The 18819-nt window shown below is 35.6% G+C and overlaps 1 protein-coding gene across 2 annotated transcripts; it reads right to left on the bottom strand.

Moving 5' to 3' along the window:
• Positions 1-8731: 8731 nt before the first annotated feature.
• On the bottom strand, positions 8732-18341 carry LOC121375898 (thioredoxin domain-containing protein 9-like). Of its 2 annotated transcripts, none has more exons than XM_041503589.1 (2): positions 18322-18341; positions 8732-9664 (listed from the first exon to the last, which is right to left on the bottom strand). In XM_041503589.1, exon 2 carries the CDS (start codon positions 9651-9653, stop codon positions 8994-8996), a length of 660 nt encoding a protein of 219 aa, XP_041359523.1. In that variant the 5' UTR covers positions 9654-9664; positions 18322-18341; the 3' UTR covers positions 8732-8993. The 2 variants fall into 2 exon arrangements, with proteins under 2 accessions (XP_041359523.1, XP_041359522.1); XM_041503588.1 differs by lacking the exon at positions 18322-18341 and adding an exon at positions 17898-18033.
• Positions 18342-18819: the final 478 nt, after the last annotated feature.

The raw sequence follows: 18819 nt of genomic DNA, 5'->3' as shown, positions 1-18819 counted from the left end.
ATCCAGTTCTGAAGGGTTTCACTGTACCTAGATTAGTCTCAACTGACGGCCATCTAGCCGCAGACCAAATATAATGTTTTAATCAGTACATGTACTACTGTGTCCAGTAAAGAAGAAAAAAAAGTGGTCTCGTAAAATGCCAATGTGACCTATTGGTACAGTTACGTAAAAACAACTTTTATTTAACACTTACTCTCCAGGAAACTTTTTGCCACGTGCTGCAAGTCCTTGAGGGTTTTTTTGGGGGGTTTTCTTCATTCTCTGCTACCACCTCCCCCTGATGACAGCAAGGATCCTTTTGAACCTGCCATAATTTACATTTGGGTGAAGGCAACATTTGTTGGGATGAAAATGACATTGGACACCAGGGAGCTAGTGTGAGCTTTTCATGAAATTAAAAAATTAAACGGGGGTAGTATTAAAATCTGGATAATTTAATTATGGAAAATGTCTCGGATGTTTTAAATAGAACATCTAAACCAGATACCACTTGAAACCAGCTCTACTGGTTAATTAACGGGACTATTTTGTTTTAGTTTTGTGTAATATATGATGTCAAAAATTAGAAGTGTATGAAATGAGATTTTCAGAAAAATGGAAATAAAGATGTTTTATTTAGCGATGCGCTCAACACATTTTATTTACGGTTATATGGCGTTAGACATGGTTATGGACCACACCGATATCGATATACCAGTCATGGTGCACTGGCTTGAATGGGAAATAGCCCAATGGGCCCACCGACCGTGCATCGAGCCAGACAAATGGTGTCTGCTGATCAAATATATGGGTTTTTAAGTGTGGGCCATACCTTCAACTGCCAGTCATTAGTTACATTGCAGTTCATTTATTGAATGACAAAAAAACAAACAACACTTCATTGTCAATAAAAGTACTTCATTCAACCAGTTACATTGTCATATCCCACTAAGAGGTTATGAGCCAGACCCCAAAAGTTTGGCCACTGGTATCATATGAGTGGAATAAGGCTCATAGTGATTATTCACAAGGAATATAGCCCTAAAGTTAAAAAATATGTGATGGCATTGGAACAGTGGTAGCTTTTAGTATGTTATCACCTTTTGTATAAGCCTACCCTAAAATAAATGCAGAATGTTTCTCCTTTTTTTTTCATTTTGGTAAATGGAATAACAAATATATTTATTTGCTGCATTTCCTAAATAAAGATTACCATTTTTAGAGACATGGATTTGAAGGAAATTCATTATGAAATTCAGTTAATAAAATATATTTCATGTGATAAGAATAAACTACTACTTGCCCGAAAAGAAAATTCCACAAAATAAGACATTTAAAAGATTTTGTTTTAATTTCTTGTTTGTTTTCTGAAAATAACAGAAACACTCTGAACTAATTTAAAGATACTACTTGATGTGGATCAAGGACAATGTTTAAGGCAGCAGTGATTTGATCATCATTCTTTCTTAACGTGGTCGCAGATTTGAACAAAAATTCAATGTCGTCTGAAGTCCACTCTTAGGTGAGTTGATAACTATGTGGATATATTTAATATAACGCCAAATTCACAAGAATGGAAAGCTATCCACATACTGGGTGTCCTACATACACATGCTAGAGGATGTAATACATGTACTTTACCTTCTGTGTGCTTTTCGTGTTGGGAACTGGAATTTGCACCGTAATGTCATAAGAACTATGATCTCGTGTTGTTTTGCAATATGATAAGATCAACTATGCCAGGTACCTATATATAGACCCACACTTAGGTCTGAAGACGAATTTCCCAGAGATGAATCCTGATAAGAATTAAGCTTGAAACATGGGCCACTTCTTAGAGCAGATGTCTAGCAAAAATCATTTTGGGTGGATCCCTGTGAACGAGATCACTGGGGTCACAATAAAGATACTCCAGGGCTCGTGCTTATAAAACTTTAAAGCCAAGACTTATAAAGTCCAGACTTTATTATAATAAAGTCCAGACTTTAATGTAATGCTATTTGAATGGCGTTGCCATGACGTTAAAGTCTTAGACTTCAAGGTTTATAAGCACGGGGCCTGGAGGCAGAGCCTACATGTTGTGAGTTATCAAACATATTATTAACAGCTGAACCTAGCAGTACATCCCTAGGTCAGTTAAAAGGTAACAAATCAAACTTCAATCATACATACTGACCAAAAATTAAAAAAGACCAGGAAGCAGTATCAGCAGTTGTTTTTGTCATCAAAGGATAGGTCCATTCACAGAAAAGTAGGACCGTATTAGCATTTCTTCTGCAAAGGTAGCTCCCAGAGATAACACCACCTTTAGACTCATAAAAGCCTTTAAGCGTGAGAGACTAGAAAAAGATCCACCAGCATACCAATTCCAAAACCTAATGAAGACTAACATGATGTAGAGGTTTAGCATTATGTATAAAAAAAAGAAAAAAAAGAGGTAAAAGCAAAAGAGAGAGTGATCACCATAAAAGCAGATTGTTCTTTGTTTGGTTGCATCCTTGTGGTGTAATAAGGACACAAACTCCACGTGGGGTCTTTTATCTCAATCCCTTGGACCATTACTGTGAGCTCTGTCCATGCCAGATTTATTACTTAGACTAACAAAGCCACTTTAGCCACTAATTTGCCACCAACAGGAAACCTAAGACATTTGTTTTAGTCAGGTCAGCAATAGATTCTCCCAGAGAACTAAAAACTCCAAAGTAAAGGCGTTCACATTACTCTTATGTGTCCTCAGTGCATCATACACTAAGGTCAGTGATCTCAGGTACATCCTGTTTTGTGTGACAAAAGTTGACGTAGAAAGTCATCAGCCTCCAGGTTATAGACACTGCTTCAGACCTTGATGTGAAGAGTATTGAGGGGAGTGTCTGGAGCAATAACCGTATGTGCCAAGCCCTATTGGTAGAGCGTGGATGATTGAAAAGGAAGGAGGAGCTCAGGTTATTTTGGATCTTCTGGCTTGAAACTGTCCAAAGACGAGTACACTGCCAAATTGTGTGTGTGTAGCAAATAAATTACACTGATATGTACACTACTGGGGCCCTATTTTCGAAGCTATCTTAGCCTACGAAATCGTGAAATCATCGTAAGCTATGACGTCACTATGGCATGCTCTGTAGTGACGTCACAACCTACGACGGTTTTACGATTTCGTAGCGCTAAGATGGCTTCGAAAATAGGGCCCCTGGACTATGGGAAAAGTACAAATGAGGACGAGGGAAATGAATATGATTATCATATTTCTCCTGAACACTTTACACTGTTTACAGTGCTTCATTAATTCATTTATACTCTTTTTCCGTGCTTTTGCTCAATTAAGTTTCAAACATGCTGTCCTGGGCATACACCTTACTAGCCGGGCTGTCAGTCTAGGACTGGACAGTGGGTTAGTAGTTAGTGAGACATAATTCAGTGTAGTGGCTTTACACCTACCCATTGAGTCGTCAAACTCACTCTGGCTTGGAGCCGGTATTGGGATTCAAACCCAATACCTACCAGACATAAGTCTGATGGCTTAACCACTACACCGCTGAGGTTGGTTTACAATAATTACAACATGTTACTTTAAACGTTTATTTGATGTCAGAAGAATATACTTCAACAGCAGCAGGGAAATGAAATACAATTTATACAAATAATTAAAAAGTTGGGGGGGGGGGGGGGGTTCGTTTAGGGCAGGGGTAAAAAAATTTTTTTTACTACTAATTGTAATATACAAATTGCATAAAATATATTCAGTTATTTGGATTCCTCTATAAGATAACCACAAACATGTGTAATTGTATATATTCCAAAACATTTATTAATATTTTAAAACTAAATTATAAAAATAATTCTGAAACTGAAATACTGCACAATTCAAACTTTATGCAACACAATGTATGTATTACCAATGCTAAAATTTTCAACTTCAACATTTTATTAAATGTTTTCTGAAATGCTATTTAACATTACCACAGGTGTGACAAATGTCATCGACAAGGACTTCTTAATGATAAAGTAGCACTAGGTTGAAATAGGGTTTTTTTTACCATGTGTTGGTAGTATTAGAATGATTATTTTAGGGTAGGGTCAGGAAAAGGGTGAGAATACTCAAAAGCTAACCACTATCACATATTTTCCAACCAAAGATATGCATACCTTGTTAAAAGTTACTATGAGCATTATTCCCCATATTGATACCGATAAACCCTATTGGCTCATGGACTATTATTGATATTTTGGTATATAACTGAATAACAGCTGTCGCAATAATACCGATAAACCCTATTGGCTCATGGACTACTATCGATATTTTGGTATATAACTGAATAACAGCTGTGGCAATAATACCGATAAACCCTATTGGCTCATGGACTGCTATCGATATTTTGGTATATAACTGAATAACAGCTGTCGCAATAATACCGATAAACCCTATTGGCTCATGGACTGCTATCGATATTTTGGTATACAACTGAATAACAGCTGTCGCAATAATACCGATAAACCCTATTGGCTCATGGACTGCTATCGATATTTTGGTATACAACTGAATAACAGCTGTCGCAATAATACCGATAAACCCTATTGGCTCATGGACTGCTATCGATTTTTTGGTATATAACTGAATAACAGCTGTCGCAATAATACCGATAAACCCTATTGGCTCATGGACTACTATCGATATTTTGGTATATAATTGAATAACAGCTGTGGCAATAATACTGATAAACCCTATTGGCTCATGGACTATTCTTGATATTTTGGTATATAACTGAATAACAGCTGTCGCAATAATACCGATAAACCCTACTGGCTCATGGACTATTCTTGATATTTTGGTATATAACTGAATAACAGCTGTGGCAATAATACCGATAAACCCTATTGGCTCATGGCCTACTATCGATATTTTGGTATATAACTGAATAACAGATGTCGCAATAATACCGATAAACCCTATTGGCTCATGGACTATTCATGATATTTTTGTATATAACTGAATAACAGCTGTCGCAATAATACCGATAAACCCTATTGGCTCATGGACTATTCTTGATATTTTGGTATATAATTGAATAACAGCTGTGGCCATAAAAAAAATAAAATAACTTTGTACAAATTTTGATAAAGTTATTTTTCTCAAGGGCACTATAATTTAACAAGATACTTAGGCAGTCTAACTAAGGTTGTATGTTTACACTAGCAAGATTTTGTACCATACGTCATATTATATAGTTAATATAAAGCATCTATAGATGTTCTACAACTGCACACACTGTAATTTTTGGCTTTAGGTATAAAATCATTTCTGGGAATTTTGCAGTAACTGTTGATATTGACGTCTGATAGCACATGCTATTAGAGGACTTCTTAGACCCAAAACACACCAGAGTTGTGTCTGGAGAGTATGGTACCAATTGAAAAAAATCTACTGAATCGAATATGACAAAACGCATCGCACCATTGCTGGCACAAACTTCTAATCATAGAACAATCACTGTATATTGACAGAACTATATTAAGATCCAGCGTTGGTGTGTTTTGAGTCTCATATAGCTTCAACTGCCAAACAAGTGTTGGATATGTTTCTAAACGAGTTGTAAGATAAATGGTATTTAGCAGACATGAATGTAGTGTTCTATTTCTTACATATCCTAAACATTTTTTTTTAAATAAACATCTTTTCCAACTCAAATTTATTTATAGTACTCGTACGGCAGTTAACTTATACGTCATAAGGCAATCAATTTGAGTCATCCTTATTTTATTAGATGACATGGCTTTAGTGACCGGGACCTCACCAGTTAACTTATACGTCATAAGGCAATCAATTTGAGTCATCCTTATTTTATTAGATGACATGGCTTTAGTGACCGGGACCTCACCAGTTAACTTATACGTCATAAGGCAATCAATTTGAGTCATCCTTATTTTAGTAGATGACATGGCTTTAGTGACCGGGACCTCACCAGTTAACTTATACGTCATAAGGCAATCAATTTGAGTCATCCTTATTTTATTAGATGACATGGCTTTAGTGACCGGGACCTCACCAGTTAACTTATACGTCATAAGGCAATCAATTTGAGTCATCCTTATTTTATTAGATGACATGGCTTTAGTGACCGGGACCTCACCAGTTAACTTATACGTCATAAGGCAATCAATTTGAGTCATCCTTATTTTATTAGATGACATGGCTTTAGTGACCGGGACCTCACCAGTTAACTTATACGTCATAAGGCAATCAATTTGTGTCATCCTTATTTTATTAGATGACATGGCTTTAGTGACCGGGACCTCACCAGTTAACTTATACGTCATAAGGCAATCAATTTGAGTCATCCTTATTTTATTAGATGACATGGCTTTAGTGACCGGGACCTCACCAGTTAACTTATACGTCATAAGGCAATCAATTTGAGTCATCCTTATTTTATTAGATGACATGGCTTTAGTGACCGGGACCTCACCAGTTAACTTATACGTCATAAGGCAATCAATTTGAGTCATCCTTATTTTATTAGATGACATGGCTTTAGTGACCGGGACCTCACCAGTTAACTTATACGTCATAAGGCAATCAATTTGTGTCATCCTTATTTTATTAGATGACATGGCTTTAGTGACCGGGACCTCACCAGTTAACTTATACGTCATAAGGCAATCAATTTGAGTCATCCTTATTTTATTAGATGACATGGCTTTAGTGACGGGGACCTCACCAGTTAACTTATACGTCATAAGGCAATCAATTTGAGTCATCCTTATTTTATTAGATGACATGGCTTTAGTGACTGGGACCTCACCAGTTTCACATTTGAAAATTATCTCCAACAGATGGTACCGAGCTACAATGAATCATCTCATACTACAATGAATCATCTCATACATGGATGTAAGAAACATCTGACCTACACACTATATTGAGCTCACCAGAAGAAAAAAATTACACCACTTGAGCACATTGGTTTATTAATCATTGGTTATTGTATATCAAACATTTGGTAATTTTGACTCGGTCTTCAGAAGAAACCTGGTACATTTTTCTATTAGTAGCAAGGGAGCTTTCATATACATAATATATGCACCATCTCAAAGACAGGATAGCACATACCACAGCCTTTGATATACCAGTCATGGTTGACTGGCTGGAACGAGAAATAGCCCAATGGGCCCACCAACAGGGATCGATCCTAAACCAACTGTGCATCAAGTGAGTGCTTTACCACTGGGCTATGTCCTTCCCCCCTCACTAGAAGAGTACTACTGTAGGCCCACCCATTAACAACCAAATTGGGCTCAAGAATTGTTTAAGAAATAATTTAAATGGGGTAGGTGCTAAATTAAGCTATTTCACTGAATGTTCAAAATACGGTCAAGGTTGTGTACAACTTAACAGGGAAAAAAATAATTTGAGATTCATTTAAACTTGCATTTTTTTTATTCAAAACACTGTCCAAACATTTGTTTCAGTCATAATCACTTGCTAGCTATTTTAGTCACTTTTATACATTTTACATTATTGGCTTTTGTGACATGGCAACTACTAAAGTACTAATCAAAATTATACCCAGGTGATTTTCCAGTCTTATATATTAGTTATGAAAATCCCTGAAATAAAAACTATACAAATGCATCAGTATTATCATGACCTGTTACGGTATTTAAACAAAAAATGACAATAAATGACCTGTTATAGATAGAAATATGAGATGTATTTACAATTATACTGTTAAACATATGTAATTTGAAACAGACTATAACACCCCAGTTGATACTGATTACACCTGACAGGTGAAATCACAAGTACCAAGTTTAGCAGAGGGGTGGTCTCAGGTGTAATCAATATCTACCTGGGTGTTATAGTCTGTTTCAAATTACATATGTTTAGCAGTAAAATTGTAAATACATCTCATATTTCTATCATTTATTGTCATTTTTTGTACCGGTTGTTTGAATACCGTAACAGGTCATGATAACACCGACACATTTTTATGTTTTTTATTGTAGGGATTTTCAGGACTAATATACAAGACTGGAAAAACACATGGGTATAATTTTGATTAGTACTTTAGTAGAAGAGGCAAGTTATTAAAGGGACACACCCTAGTTTTTAAACACCAAGGCATATCTTTCACTATTAGAGCCATTTATGATCACTGAGTGCGAGTGCGAATAATTTTTACATGCTCATATACCACTAGTGTTTCGAGCATGTCCGTCCCAGGGCCTGTCTCTGGATAGCCAGGGGCGTGTTCCGGGACAGAAAAAATATATATTAAGCGGACAATTTTGAAATTTACATCCAAAAATTAAATAGTGGGCCTTTAAAATTTTGATGTGCATCTCTAATTAATATAATTAATAAAGAAAATTCTACTCATTAAATTAGATAGGGTGGTCAAAAAGAAATTAGATAAGATTGGTGGCCTGACTCGGGATGGAGGGATGATCACTGAAATCAAACATTACTTATATTTTATTGTTTAGATAATCCATTTCCATACAACTGAAGTGTTTCTGGTCATCCTGGTCATCCTGGTGTTTCCAATACCACAAAATGCATTTTTCATATTTTTTAAAACACACGTGCCACTGAGAAATAAGTTATGGAGTCGAGTTTTATCTATTTTTAACGATATTTCACTGTTTCAACGTCAAAGACTTTTGTTTCACTCTGGTAACATTATCCAAATGTGTTACAGGTTTGTAACTTAACCATACTTAGTGTCCATTTAGTAAAAAAACAAAATAAAACCCATGACATTTTAGTTTTAATTACACATACATTGAAGTATAAATACAAGCAAAATAAATATATAATGAAGTAGTTGCAATGTCCTAATAAAAAAATTATTAAAAAAAAAAGGAATAAAAACTATTAAATGAAATTAATGTCCTGAAAACTGTCAGTTCAAGAAGCGTACGAGTTTCATATGCAGATACAGTTGTATTAAAGCAATACAGCAATGTTACTGGAACACTGAAGGCAGTGCTAAAACTTTTTATCAATTTGCAGGAAATCACCAATCATTGTCATCACTACTATCGTCGTCACCCTCTCTGATTGTCTTTTTCGATTTCACCATTTTGAAAATGCTCTTGGATTTCTCCCCCTCCACACATGGAGGATTTGTAAGGTCTCCCTGATAGTTTATACAGGCTGCACATCCCAGACGCCATTCAAGCATTTCTGTTGGAAAGTCATCAGTTCCACCGAGTTCATCAAATCCAACAATATAATCGACCGTTTTGCCATCCCTGGCAATGCAGATTGTTGGCAAAACCTTGATTCGAAGTCGCTCCACCAAAAAGGGACACTTTTCTGCATTTATCTTCAGAAATCGTGTTTCCATATGCTTTGGTGCCAGAAGTGCCATATGTTTGTCGACTATTTTACATCGAAATGTACTGTCCCTGTAAAAATGGCAGGCCACATTTTTGCTCTTCTTGCACTCATCAAAAAAGTCCTTTTCATCATAGATTTCAGAGTACTGTCCATGGCCAATGGCTCGCCACTCTTGGTTCTGTTGGGCAGACTTTTTAACTGACTCAAGTCGCTTCTGGCGCAGAACTTCAAAATCATCTTCATCCATCTTCTCCATACGTTCGATTTCTGCATCCAGCTGCTGTTCAATGACCTTAGTGGCCTGAAGCACCTGTTTTTCTACTATCTGTTCCATAGTTAACAGTTCTGAAAAAAGAAGAAAGTTAAAATACAAACTTTAGTCTATGCAAATTTATCAAATAATGTGCCTATGTACTGGAAATTCTCTGGGTTAGTACGAATATGACTCTTTTTGGAGAAGAAAGATTTTATCCTAATTTGAAGCCAAGGGTTTAAAAACAAAAATTAAGTGTCCATTTTATTAAATATGGTTATAAAGAACAGTTGTTCTTAGGCATATAGGCACCCTTTTTGGGGTGGGGGTGGTGGGTGGTGGGAGCTGGTCTTTACCCAAAATTAAACTGAAAATGCCCAACCTGGAAAACATCTGTAAAGGTATTCATATTTACATTACATGTACCAAACAGCTGCATGTTTTTACATGGATTAGAATTAATATTATGAGTTACAGTACAGTGATGGAAATACATCTAAAAAGTTTTCAGGCCGGCTCATTTTAACTGAACATTCTCCATAATTTCTTCAAGAATGCAAAGATTTGCTCCAGTACTCCTATGCTTATGGATATGTTATTATTATTGGACATGAAGCAACAACAATGGTGTGTGAATGTTCTTGTTACTTTGATTCCTGCTGTTTACCTTTGATTACTAATTACTGATTATTGTATCACTATTGGATTTATGAACTATACAGTATTATATTGATGAACTAAATTTGACAAAAGTCACTCTTTGCACCCTTGTTTTGGCTTCATACACTATAAATATAACATATCAACAGTACTCTTTTTAGTACATTTGACGACTGGTACTTTGTATTTCTTTTATCAGGCCCTAATCTAGAATTGAAAAAGTCGGAGAAGTGACTTCTCTCTTCCCAGGAAAAAAGGGGAGAAGTTTGAAAAAAAATAGATGAAGTGAACATTTTTAATGTTTTTATAAGATTTAGTTCAAATGTGTGACGTCAAACTAATCATGATGACGTCATATTGCCGATGGAGGAGACTTTAAACTTTAGTACTGTGATTTACTAAATACTGAATGAAAATGTTATTTTGAGAAGTGTTATAGGATAAACAGAATTCGTTACTCGTATTTTTTAATTTGCAAAATATCAACCGTGTCTAGTTAATCGGTAATTGTCTCAGCAGAGCCTTGACAAATATCGATTAACGTAGACTCGGTTGATATTTTCCATATTAAAAAACACTTGTGACAAATACTCTATATAAAATACCACTACTTTCAAATTGGTAATAAAATGTAAGCAAAACACTTGCATGTTTTCATTAAAAATACAATATTATTTAGTTAATAATTAATTTTTAATTATTGTGTTGTGATAAAATGTAAATTAAAAGTAATAATTAGTATTTATTGGCATTACTGAAATAAATGTGACCGGAAAATAACAACGTATGATGGGTCACAGCAAACGGCACAACATTTTCCTTAATGTATAGTCTGGTGCCAAAGTAAAAACACAGACAGACATGGTGACACGTGAGCTATGACAAGTGAGCGTCTGACATCAGGTCCCAAATTATATTACAGCGACTTCAACTTTTCAATACTGCAAATAACGTGGCAACTTGAGCAGACTTTTGGCAAAAAACTTTCATATCGCCGGATGGAGTAGGTTCTGTTTTATCTTTTAAAACTTGAAATTTTTCTTTAAAATTGGGGAAAATAAAAACATACTGACATGTAAAGTGCATTGTCTGTTCTTGAAACCGTTATGACATGGGTCAATGTAAGTAGATCAGTTTGTATTTGAATGTGGCGTTGTAATAATAAAGTTTTAAAAGATGAAAGAAATCAAATGTTCGATTCATCAAATATATATCAAAATATTACCGTTGGATACATGTATGTTATATTTACTGTGTATGCAGCCAAAAGTTTAAACAAGGGTGCGGAAATTGACTATCATCAACCTTAACGAAAAAAGTTTTTTTGAAAAATACTAAAGCAGCTGAATGTAGTTGAAGAAAACCTTGTAATTAAACAAAATTTGTACTATTTGCAAAATACAGATTTGATGTGAAATTATGGTAAATAAGATATACCCTCGAGTAAACGTGAACTAGCCTATTGAGGGCATACATTTTTCAGAACCGCAAATCGGTTACGTCGTGACCTGTAGACGTTCAGAAATTAAAACTTGCAGACTTCACGATTACAATAAGTTTATTCATGCAGATATACTAATAGTATTCCGACAAATGTTTTAGACTGATTTTTAGATACTTAATGCGTGGCAAACCAGTAGACAACGGTATATTGCAACGGTTGTAACTTGTGACCAAAGGCTCAGTATAGAGTCGAGCTAAAAGTTTGAAACAAATGTGCACGGACCGTTATAGGCGCCTAAATTATCTACTGCTATTCTATCTCTATTGTCCGAACCAAATTGTTAACAACTACGAAAAATTACTCTCCTACCTTTAATTGCCGTTAGGTTTCCTCCAAAGTCTGTCTAGACAGAAATCTTGAAAAAACCATTACAATGACACAGATTCCACATACCAGATGATAACTATGTCACCTATATGGACTTCGCTGAGAGCGCATAGGGAAAAAAGCATGTAATTTTGTATCAGCTGCCATTTTGACTTTTTATGGAATATTCTTCAACAGGGGTGAAAGGATAGGACTTAATCTAACAACGTCATAACATGTTATGATATAAAAGCAAACGCGATGACATCATATTATTATTTTATTATTTTATTTTATTATTATTATTTTTTTAGTGATACCACTAGAGATCACTGATTTCATATTAATTGTGTCAAATACTTTGGAGGCTTTCACCCCTCTTGAAGAGCATTCCATAAAAAAACCCATGGCAGACGGCAGAAAACTGCATGTATTTTTCCCTATGCAATCTCAGCAAATACGATATCGGCGACATCGTTGCAGTCTCGTGTGGGGAATCTGTATATTTGTAGTGGTTTTTTGGCGATTTCTGTCTGGACAAACTTTGGAGGAAATTTAACGGCAATTAAAGGTAGGAGAGTAATTTTTCGTAGTTGTTAACAATTTGGTTCGGACAATAAAGGAATATTAGATTGCCTATAATTTTACAAAGGTTGAAAACGGTTTTAACGTAAACAAAAATGCAAAAATGTCACAAATACTAACATCGCATAATGATCTTCAAAATAAAATAATAAACATTTGGAACGTCACTGTAGTATAGAAAGTGAAAGTAGCATCACCACCACAAAATATCAGTGTCAAATTGTGATCTTTCTTTTTATGTTATTATAAGATTTATTTTTATTAATCTAATCATGCACCAATGAGTAGCCTGTTTTATAGTTCAGAGGAACTGGACATGTGTTGTTTGGGTTTTTGGTGGGCTTTTTTTAATCTGCTGTATACAAAATTTTACATATCGGTGACAAATGGTAGCCTTTATTTGTTATTTATGAAAGAAAATTATTAGTCTAATCATGCACCAGGGAATGGGCATTTTTCCTCCAAATGTATCTATTTTGTTTCAGTACTGGGCTGATATTTAGTCCTTTTACAATAGTATTAACTTCCGCAAGCTGCACAGAGGTTCTAGAATACGGTGGCCCGATGCCCGAGGACAGTGGTTTTTAGATTCGGGCAACTAAAAATTACTTTTTGCGATCACGATGGCAAGTGGTGAATAATAATAATAATAATAATAATAATAATTAATAATAAATCTACAATGCTACGATCGTACGAAAACAAAAGAAACATCTACAAGTCACTTCTTTCGATTTGCAAGCATTAGAGAAACTGTTTTATTTTTGTATTTTGTTTTAACTTTATGTTAAAAATGATGTATTTAGAATATAATTTCAACGTAACTTTGAGGTAACCGATCAGGTAATCCACAGGTTACGCAAATATAATTCACGTAACCAAACAATTGGTTACCTAGGTAAAAACCAAGTGAACCGACTTCCGGTTACCCCAGATTTCGAAATATTGTCCCCTGATTTCCCTTAGTCAAAATCTTTTTTGACCACTTTTGGAGAAGATTTTAAAAAAAAACATTTAACCAATTTAAATTTAGGCTTAAACTAGTATAATAATGATATGTAGATGATATTTGTCAAATATTTTAAATCCTCGATTTACATTAACCAAAATTTGTCAACGTCAGTTTCGATTCGTTGGAATTTAGAAATTCTGTAAAATGTTATGAAGTTTCCTGCAATGGCGGCATGAGATCTCGCGCCAGGCAAAATGTGTTCAGCGCTTCTAGAGTATGGTAGTCCCACTCCCATGGCTAGTAATATTCAATGTTGGGTTAGTAAATATCTACTATTACCATGCCCAACAGCTAGTGGGGGAAAAAGTCAAATGTTGCAGTTAACTCTATTTTATAAATATCCTGACCCCATCCCAATCCTCAATGTTAGTGGCGGATCCAGTGACATGAGGCGGAATGCCAAGGGAACTTTGGGGACGGTTTGGAGGGGGATCGTAAAAAAATTTAAAATTATTATATAATAAAATTATAACTCACAAAATTTAGGGGGGCATGGGCCCCTCCTACATACGCCTCTGTTAGTGGTTTTAATCTCTATCTCCATCTTTAGGTAACATATCTGATTATAGCTATCATTTAGTAAAGTTATATTATCTTAATGTAAAGAAGGGCTAGTTAAAGGAATGCTTAAGCAAAACTTTTGGACTGGTATGCATATTCAACATTATATAATGCACATTATTGCTTAATATCAACAAGTATATTATATTTAATTAATAAAACGGTTAAATGTGACGGCTATTATATATAACGGGTGCAGCCATTTTGTTCCATTCCAGTGAATAAGCCCTCTGGCGAGCTGGTGGTTACAGAATACTTAACGCACAATGTCAGGAATGAGTCTTAGAACTAGAGAAACAAATCTACCTGTTTTTTACAGGATGATAAAATAGGCATGCAGGGCGCAAAGCAGCACTTTATATTTACTCGCCAACTGGCTAGTGAATGAAAAAAAATACTAGCCAACTAGAGATTGTTACTCGCCAGGCAACATAACTCCTAAAAAAAAATCTGTTTCCAAGAATCCAGAAACAAATCATCAATTAGGCCCTACATGTGTATTTTGTTTTACTTTCCTTTGTAAACCGGTTTTTAATTGGGTTACGCGATTCCGACAAGTATACCGACGGCTACAGTTACCGAAACTAGGATGTATTTTATTTATTTATTTATTTTTGTTCACGATATGCTATCGTTACCAACAACTTTCTCGAACGTTTTTTTAAAATTTATTTAGCATATTCCCGCCATGTAACATTTAGCTTAACTTTAGGTGCAAACAAATTGGCTGCGAAGCAATTGGTCCAATGCTTTGTGAAAACTCATTTACAATCGGAAAACCCCGATGTGTCACAAGGCTTTCCGAATACCTCGATCGTCAAGTCGGCCGGAGAGCTCCGAGTGTGATATCCGCAAACAGGGCAAAATGCGGAAGTGTATGTTTACAGTTTCGATCATTAGTATATGTGTCGTCTGACTGATTAGTGAAATAAATGTTCCAGTGACAGCTTCATTCTGAAAAAATAATCTACTTGCCAAAAGGCTAGTGTTTTGCAAATTTAAATCGCCATAACAGAATTTCACTCGCATAGGCGAGTGTTTCACTCGCAATATTGTGCCCTGGCATTCATTGCAGTGTTCGGTAATAATACACATCCCAATAAGTCAGCAATAAGTATATATTATTTTGCAATACAAAATAAACCACCATTGTCAAAATGGCTACACGACAAGTTGAAATAATTATACCATGTTTTGTCCATGCATTAACCTACCTACTGAATCTGAAACTATTTTTACATGCTTATATACCATGAAGGTTTCAAGCACGCCTATCTCAGGCTTAGCCTCTGACATCACCAGTGACCAAGTCCGGGACAGGTAAGTTTGAGGTGGGCGGAATTTACAATAGAATTTAGAAGAAGGCCAGAGACATAAACCAAAAATGGAAAATAAATCTGCATGTAGAAATGATACACGGAGTGTTTGCTTAATTAATTGGTCTATTCTGTTAGTTGCCTCTACCTGTGATTCATGATTGGCAGGTGTGTATTTGATAGGTACCAGACAAGCCAATTGTGTAATATTACCTGTCGCCCCTAAAATGGTAATGGACATGGTTTATTACTGTAAATAGTTCTGTAAAACTATTAAGTAGACTTTCCCATCTAAAATCACAGAACTGACCAATTACGTAGTCCCAAAGAAAATTAAATTATCACTTGGGTATTGTGGGTTGTCATTTTTGCTTGTAGAATACCAATAGGCCTAATAGTGTACATTTTTCCTTTGAGTTATTTAACAGAGAAAAATACTATAACCCCATTTCATTCCGTTAATGCAACTTGAAATATATTTAGTTAAATAGTTTATTATATTATCACGTCATTTATGTTGTTTTACAAGTCAGGTTGATCAAAGAGAAGCGCCTTGTCGTAAATGACTGCTTTTGTTTACACAGTGCATATAGGAGTTGGTCGGAGCTGACATCACTTCGCCCCAAGCTAGAGAACCGGATGCCTTGAAAAGAAAAGAAACTGGCTGCCCCCAGTTAGCAGGACTAATAAAGTTTTTTTATCAACTCTAAAATTACACGTTTTTCATTTGTTAAAGTGTCAGTATGTGTTGGTGGTCCGAGTATGCATCATTCCAACACATAAGGCTCATGTTTGAGTTTACTCTTTTAATTTTTACTCGTGACTAGTAAATTTAAAAAATCACTGATCCCATGGCTAGTGCATTTAAAAACAATCCTAGAAGCCCTGGTGTTTTAAACTAAATCAATCTAACCAAATGAGGCTATGTATTGGCATGCTTCAACAGTCACCAAGTTAACATTAACTGTAATTTTGTCCTACACTAGGTACAGTCACTAAAATGCCATCGTGTTTGCTATTAATAGACATGATTCAGTTTGAAAGAAGCTTAGGGTCGAACTCTGCAGAGAATCTGTAATCGGCCGACTTATTCTAACTGGCTTAGAATAGTGGCTAGAGTGATTTTCATGACACCAATCTATAAAAAAAATTCTATCAGTGTCATAAAACTGCATCACTATAATATAATATTCAAACAAACTACTCATAAATGTTTTGTGATGTACTTCAAACACTAAAAATTGTGACATCAGGAGTGAGAATGTCAGTACATTATAAATATGTCAGTGGCGTGCTAACATTTTATAATGAAAGTAGACAGTGGTCGTGAAGGAAATAGCTGAACACATTGAATGACTGAGAAAAAGCTGGTTAGAACATTACCATCAAGCACATATAATGTACACCTAGGTCAAGGATTTCCCACTACATGCAGTTTTCCAAAACACTGATAATATTACCCAACACATTTGTTTGGATTTTCTGATGAGCAATTACAGCTTTTGCATTGTTCATGTTGATATTGGTTTTGCATAACTGACAGACATAAAAAGAATTTGGTTTGTGCCAAATTATATGCACTGCTATTAATGGGAAATGGTTTCTGTGCATGTACTGTAAGAATAAGAATAAGAATAATTTATTTGCATAACACCCGAATATGGGCAGAGCAAAATAACAATATAATATACATTTATCTGCAGTAACAATAACATAAATATACATTAATTACATGAACAAACATCTGAATCAACAAATACATTACACATTTAATATATAATGGCGATCGTTTATAAATTTCCCTATCATCCATGTATACAAATATTTTGAATATCTACTTGTTTTTCCTAATTTGTGCACTGTTTTGGGGAAAGATTTCTCAATTTAACTATCGCAATGGAAGGACTTTATACATGTATGACAGTGCCAAAGGAAAGTCCTACCTAAATGTATAATGGCGATCGTTTATTCATTTCCCCATCATCCATGTATACAAATATTTTGAATATCTACTTGTTTTTCCCAATTTCAAATTTGACATTTGTGCACTTTGTTTTTGGGAAAGATTTCTCAATTTAACAAAAGCATTCCAATGTCAAGAGTTCACGCGTATGTAAATTCCTTAAAAACAAGTTATATGTAAATAGACAGTTTTATGGGGTAGCCCCGTTCAAACTTTTTCACAATAGTTATTCTACTTATTGCGTACGAAGCAAAAACAAGGGTGCGAAAAATTACTGTCGTCGACATAAAATTATGAAAAAAAAAAAAAAACAAGACAACCAACAACAAGCATCTGTATGCTGTGTTTGTAATGTATATATCATATACAACCAAAATAACTCTGCATGAAACAAAATAAGGCAATAATAAATGTGTACCGTCTTTTCCAGGCTATATTTTCGCAGAATTTTGTTTGTTAGAATGTTACTACACGTTACAACAATACTTCCGGCGAGACAATTTCATGTGGTAACTTTCATTGGATAATCGTAGACCAATCCAATGGTAATACATTACAATGAGGCGGTAAAAAGGCATCTACTTAAAAACTATTTATAATTTAGTATTTCAATGCTCCCGGGGGAAGCTGAACAAAAGAATATCGGCCTCCCCCACCCAAACCCCAATACTTGCTGCTGGTAATAACTTGGTACTTGGTGATGCCTCGACCAGAAGCGGTCAGACCCTTTATAAGGGCCCTATGGGCAACCTAGGGAGACACCACAGCATCGTAAAGGTCTAAAATTAACGAGCTACTCTTGATTCACTAATATCAAAACCTATATTAGCTCGGCCATTTACCTTTCAACCGACCGTTCAAAATTGCGCCAAATTCCCTCAATCAAAATTGCGCACCCTTTTCTCTGGCATTTAACTGCTTCATTCAAATTCCATAGCACCACCACCCCAACCCGCCTGCTACCGATTTGATCGGGCTGCTGGTGCTCCCTTGCACCTGCCAGTGCAGGCGATCCCTCCTCTCCCCTCCCCCCCCCACCTTTCCTGTCATGGACGGAGGAGCCGGCTCTTGTGCCCACGACAGGCGTGCGCTACAACAGCTTGTTCTGAATGTGCACGTAAAACCCTATGACATGACATGACATTTAGTATGATTTACCTAGTAGCTAGATCGGAGCTGCGTTCAGCCAAACCGAGCTGAAAAACGTCAGTTAGGGTGGTTAATGCGCTTCACGTTAAACCAAATGGCCACGTTAGGAACCAATCAAGTAGTTCGCGAACTTTAGCGAAACGTTCGCTGGTTGACCTTAGGACGGGTAGACTTTAGTCTGATATATCTGC

Source organism: Gigantopelta aegis, chromosome 6 (assembly GCF_016097555.1).
Source record: "Gigantopelta aegis isolate Gae_Host chromosome 6, Gae_host_genome, whole genome shotgun sequence".
NCBI lineage: Eukaryota > Metazoa > Mollusca > Gastropoda > Neomphalida > Peltospiridae > Gigantopelta > Gigantopelta aegis.
Note: the sequence above shows the minus strand (reverse complement) of the source record. Positions and strands in the feature narration are given on the sequence as shown.

Excerpts from the sequence above, each read along its gene's own strand:
- LOC121375898 (XM_041503589.1), bottom strand. The coding sequence starts at position 9,653 with ATGGAACAGATAGTAGAAAAACAGGTGCTTCAGGCCACTAAGGTCATT.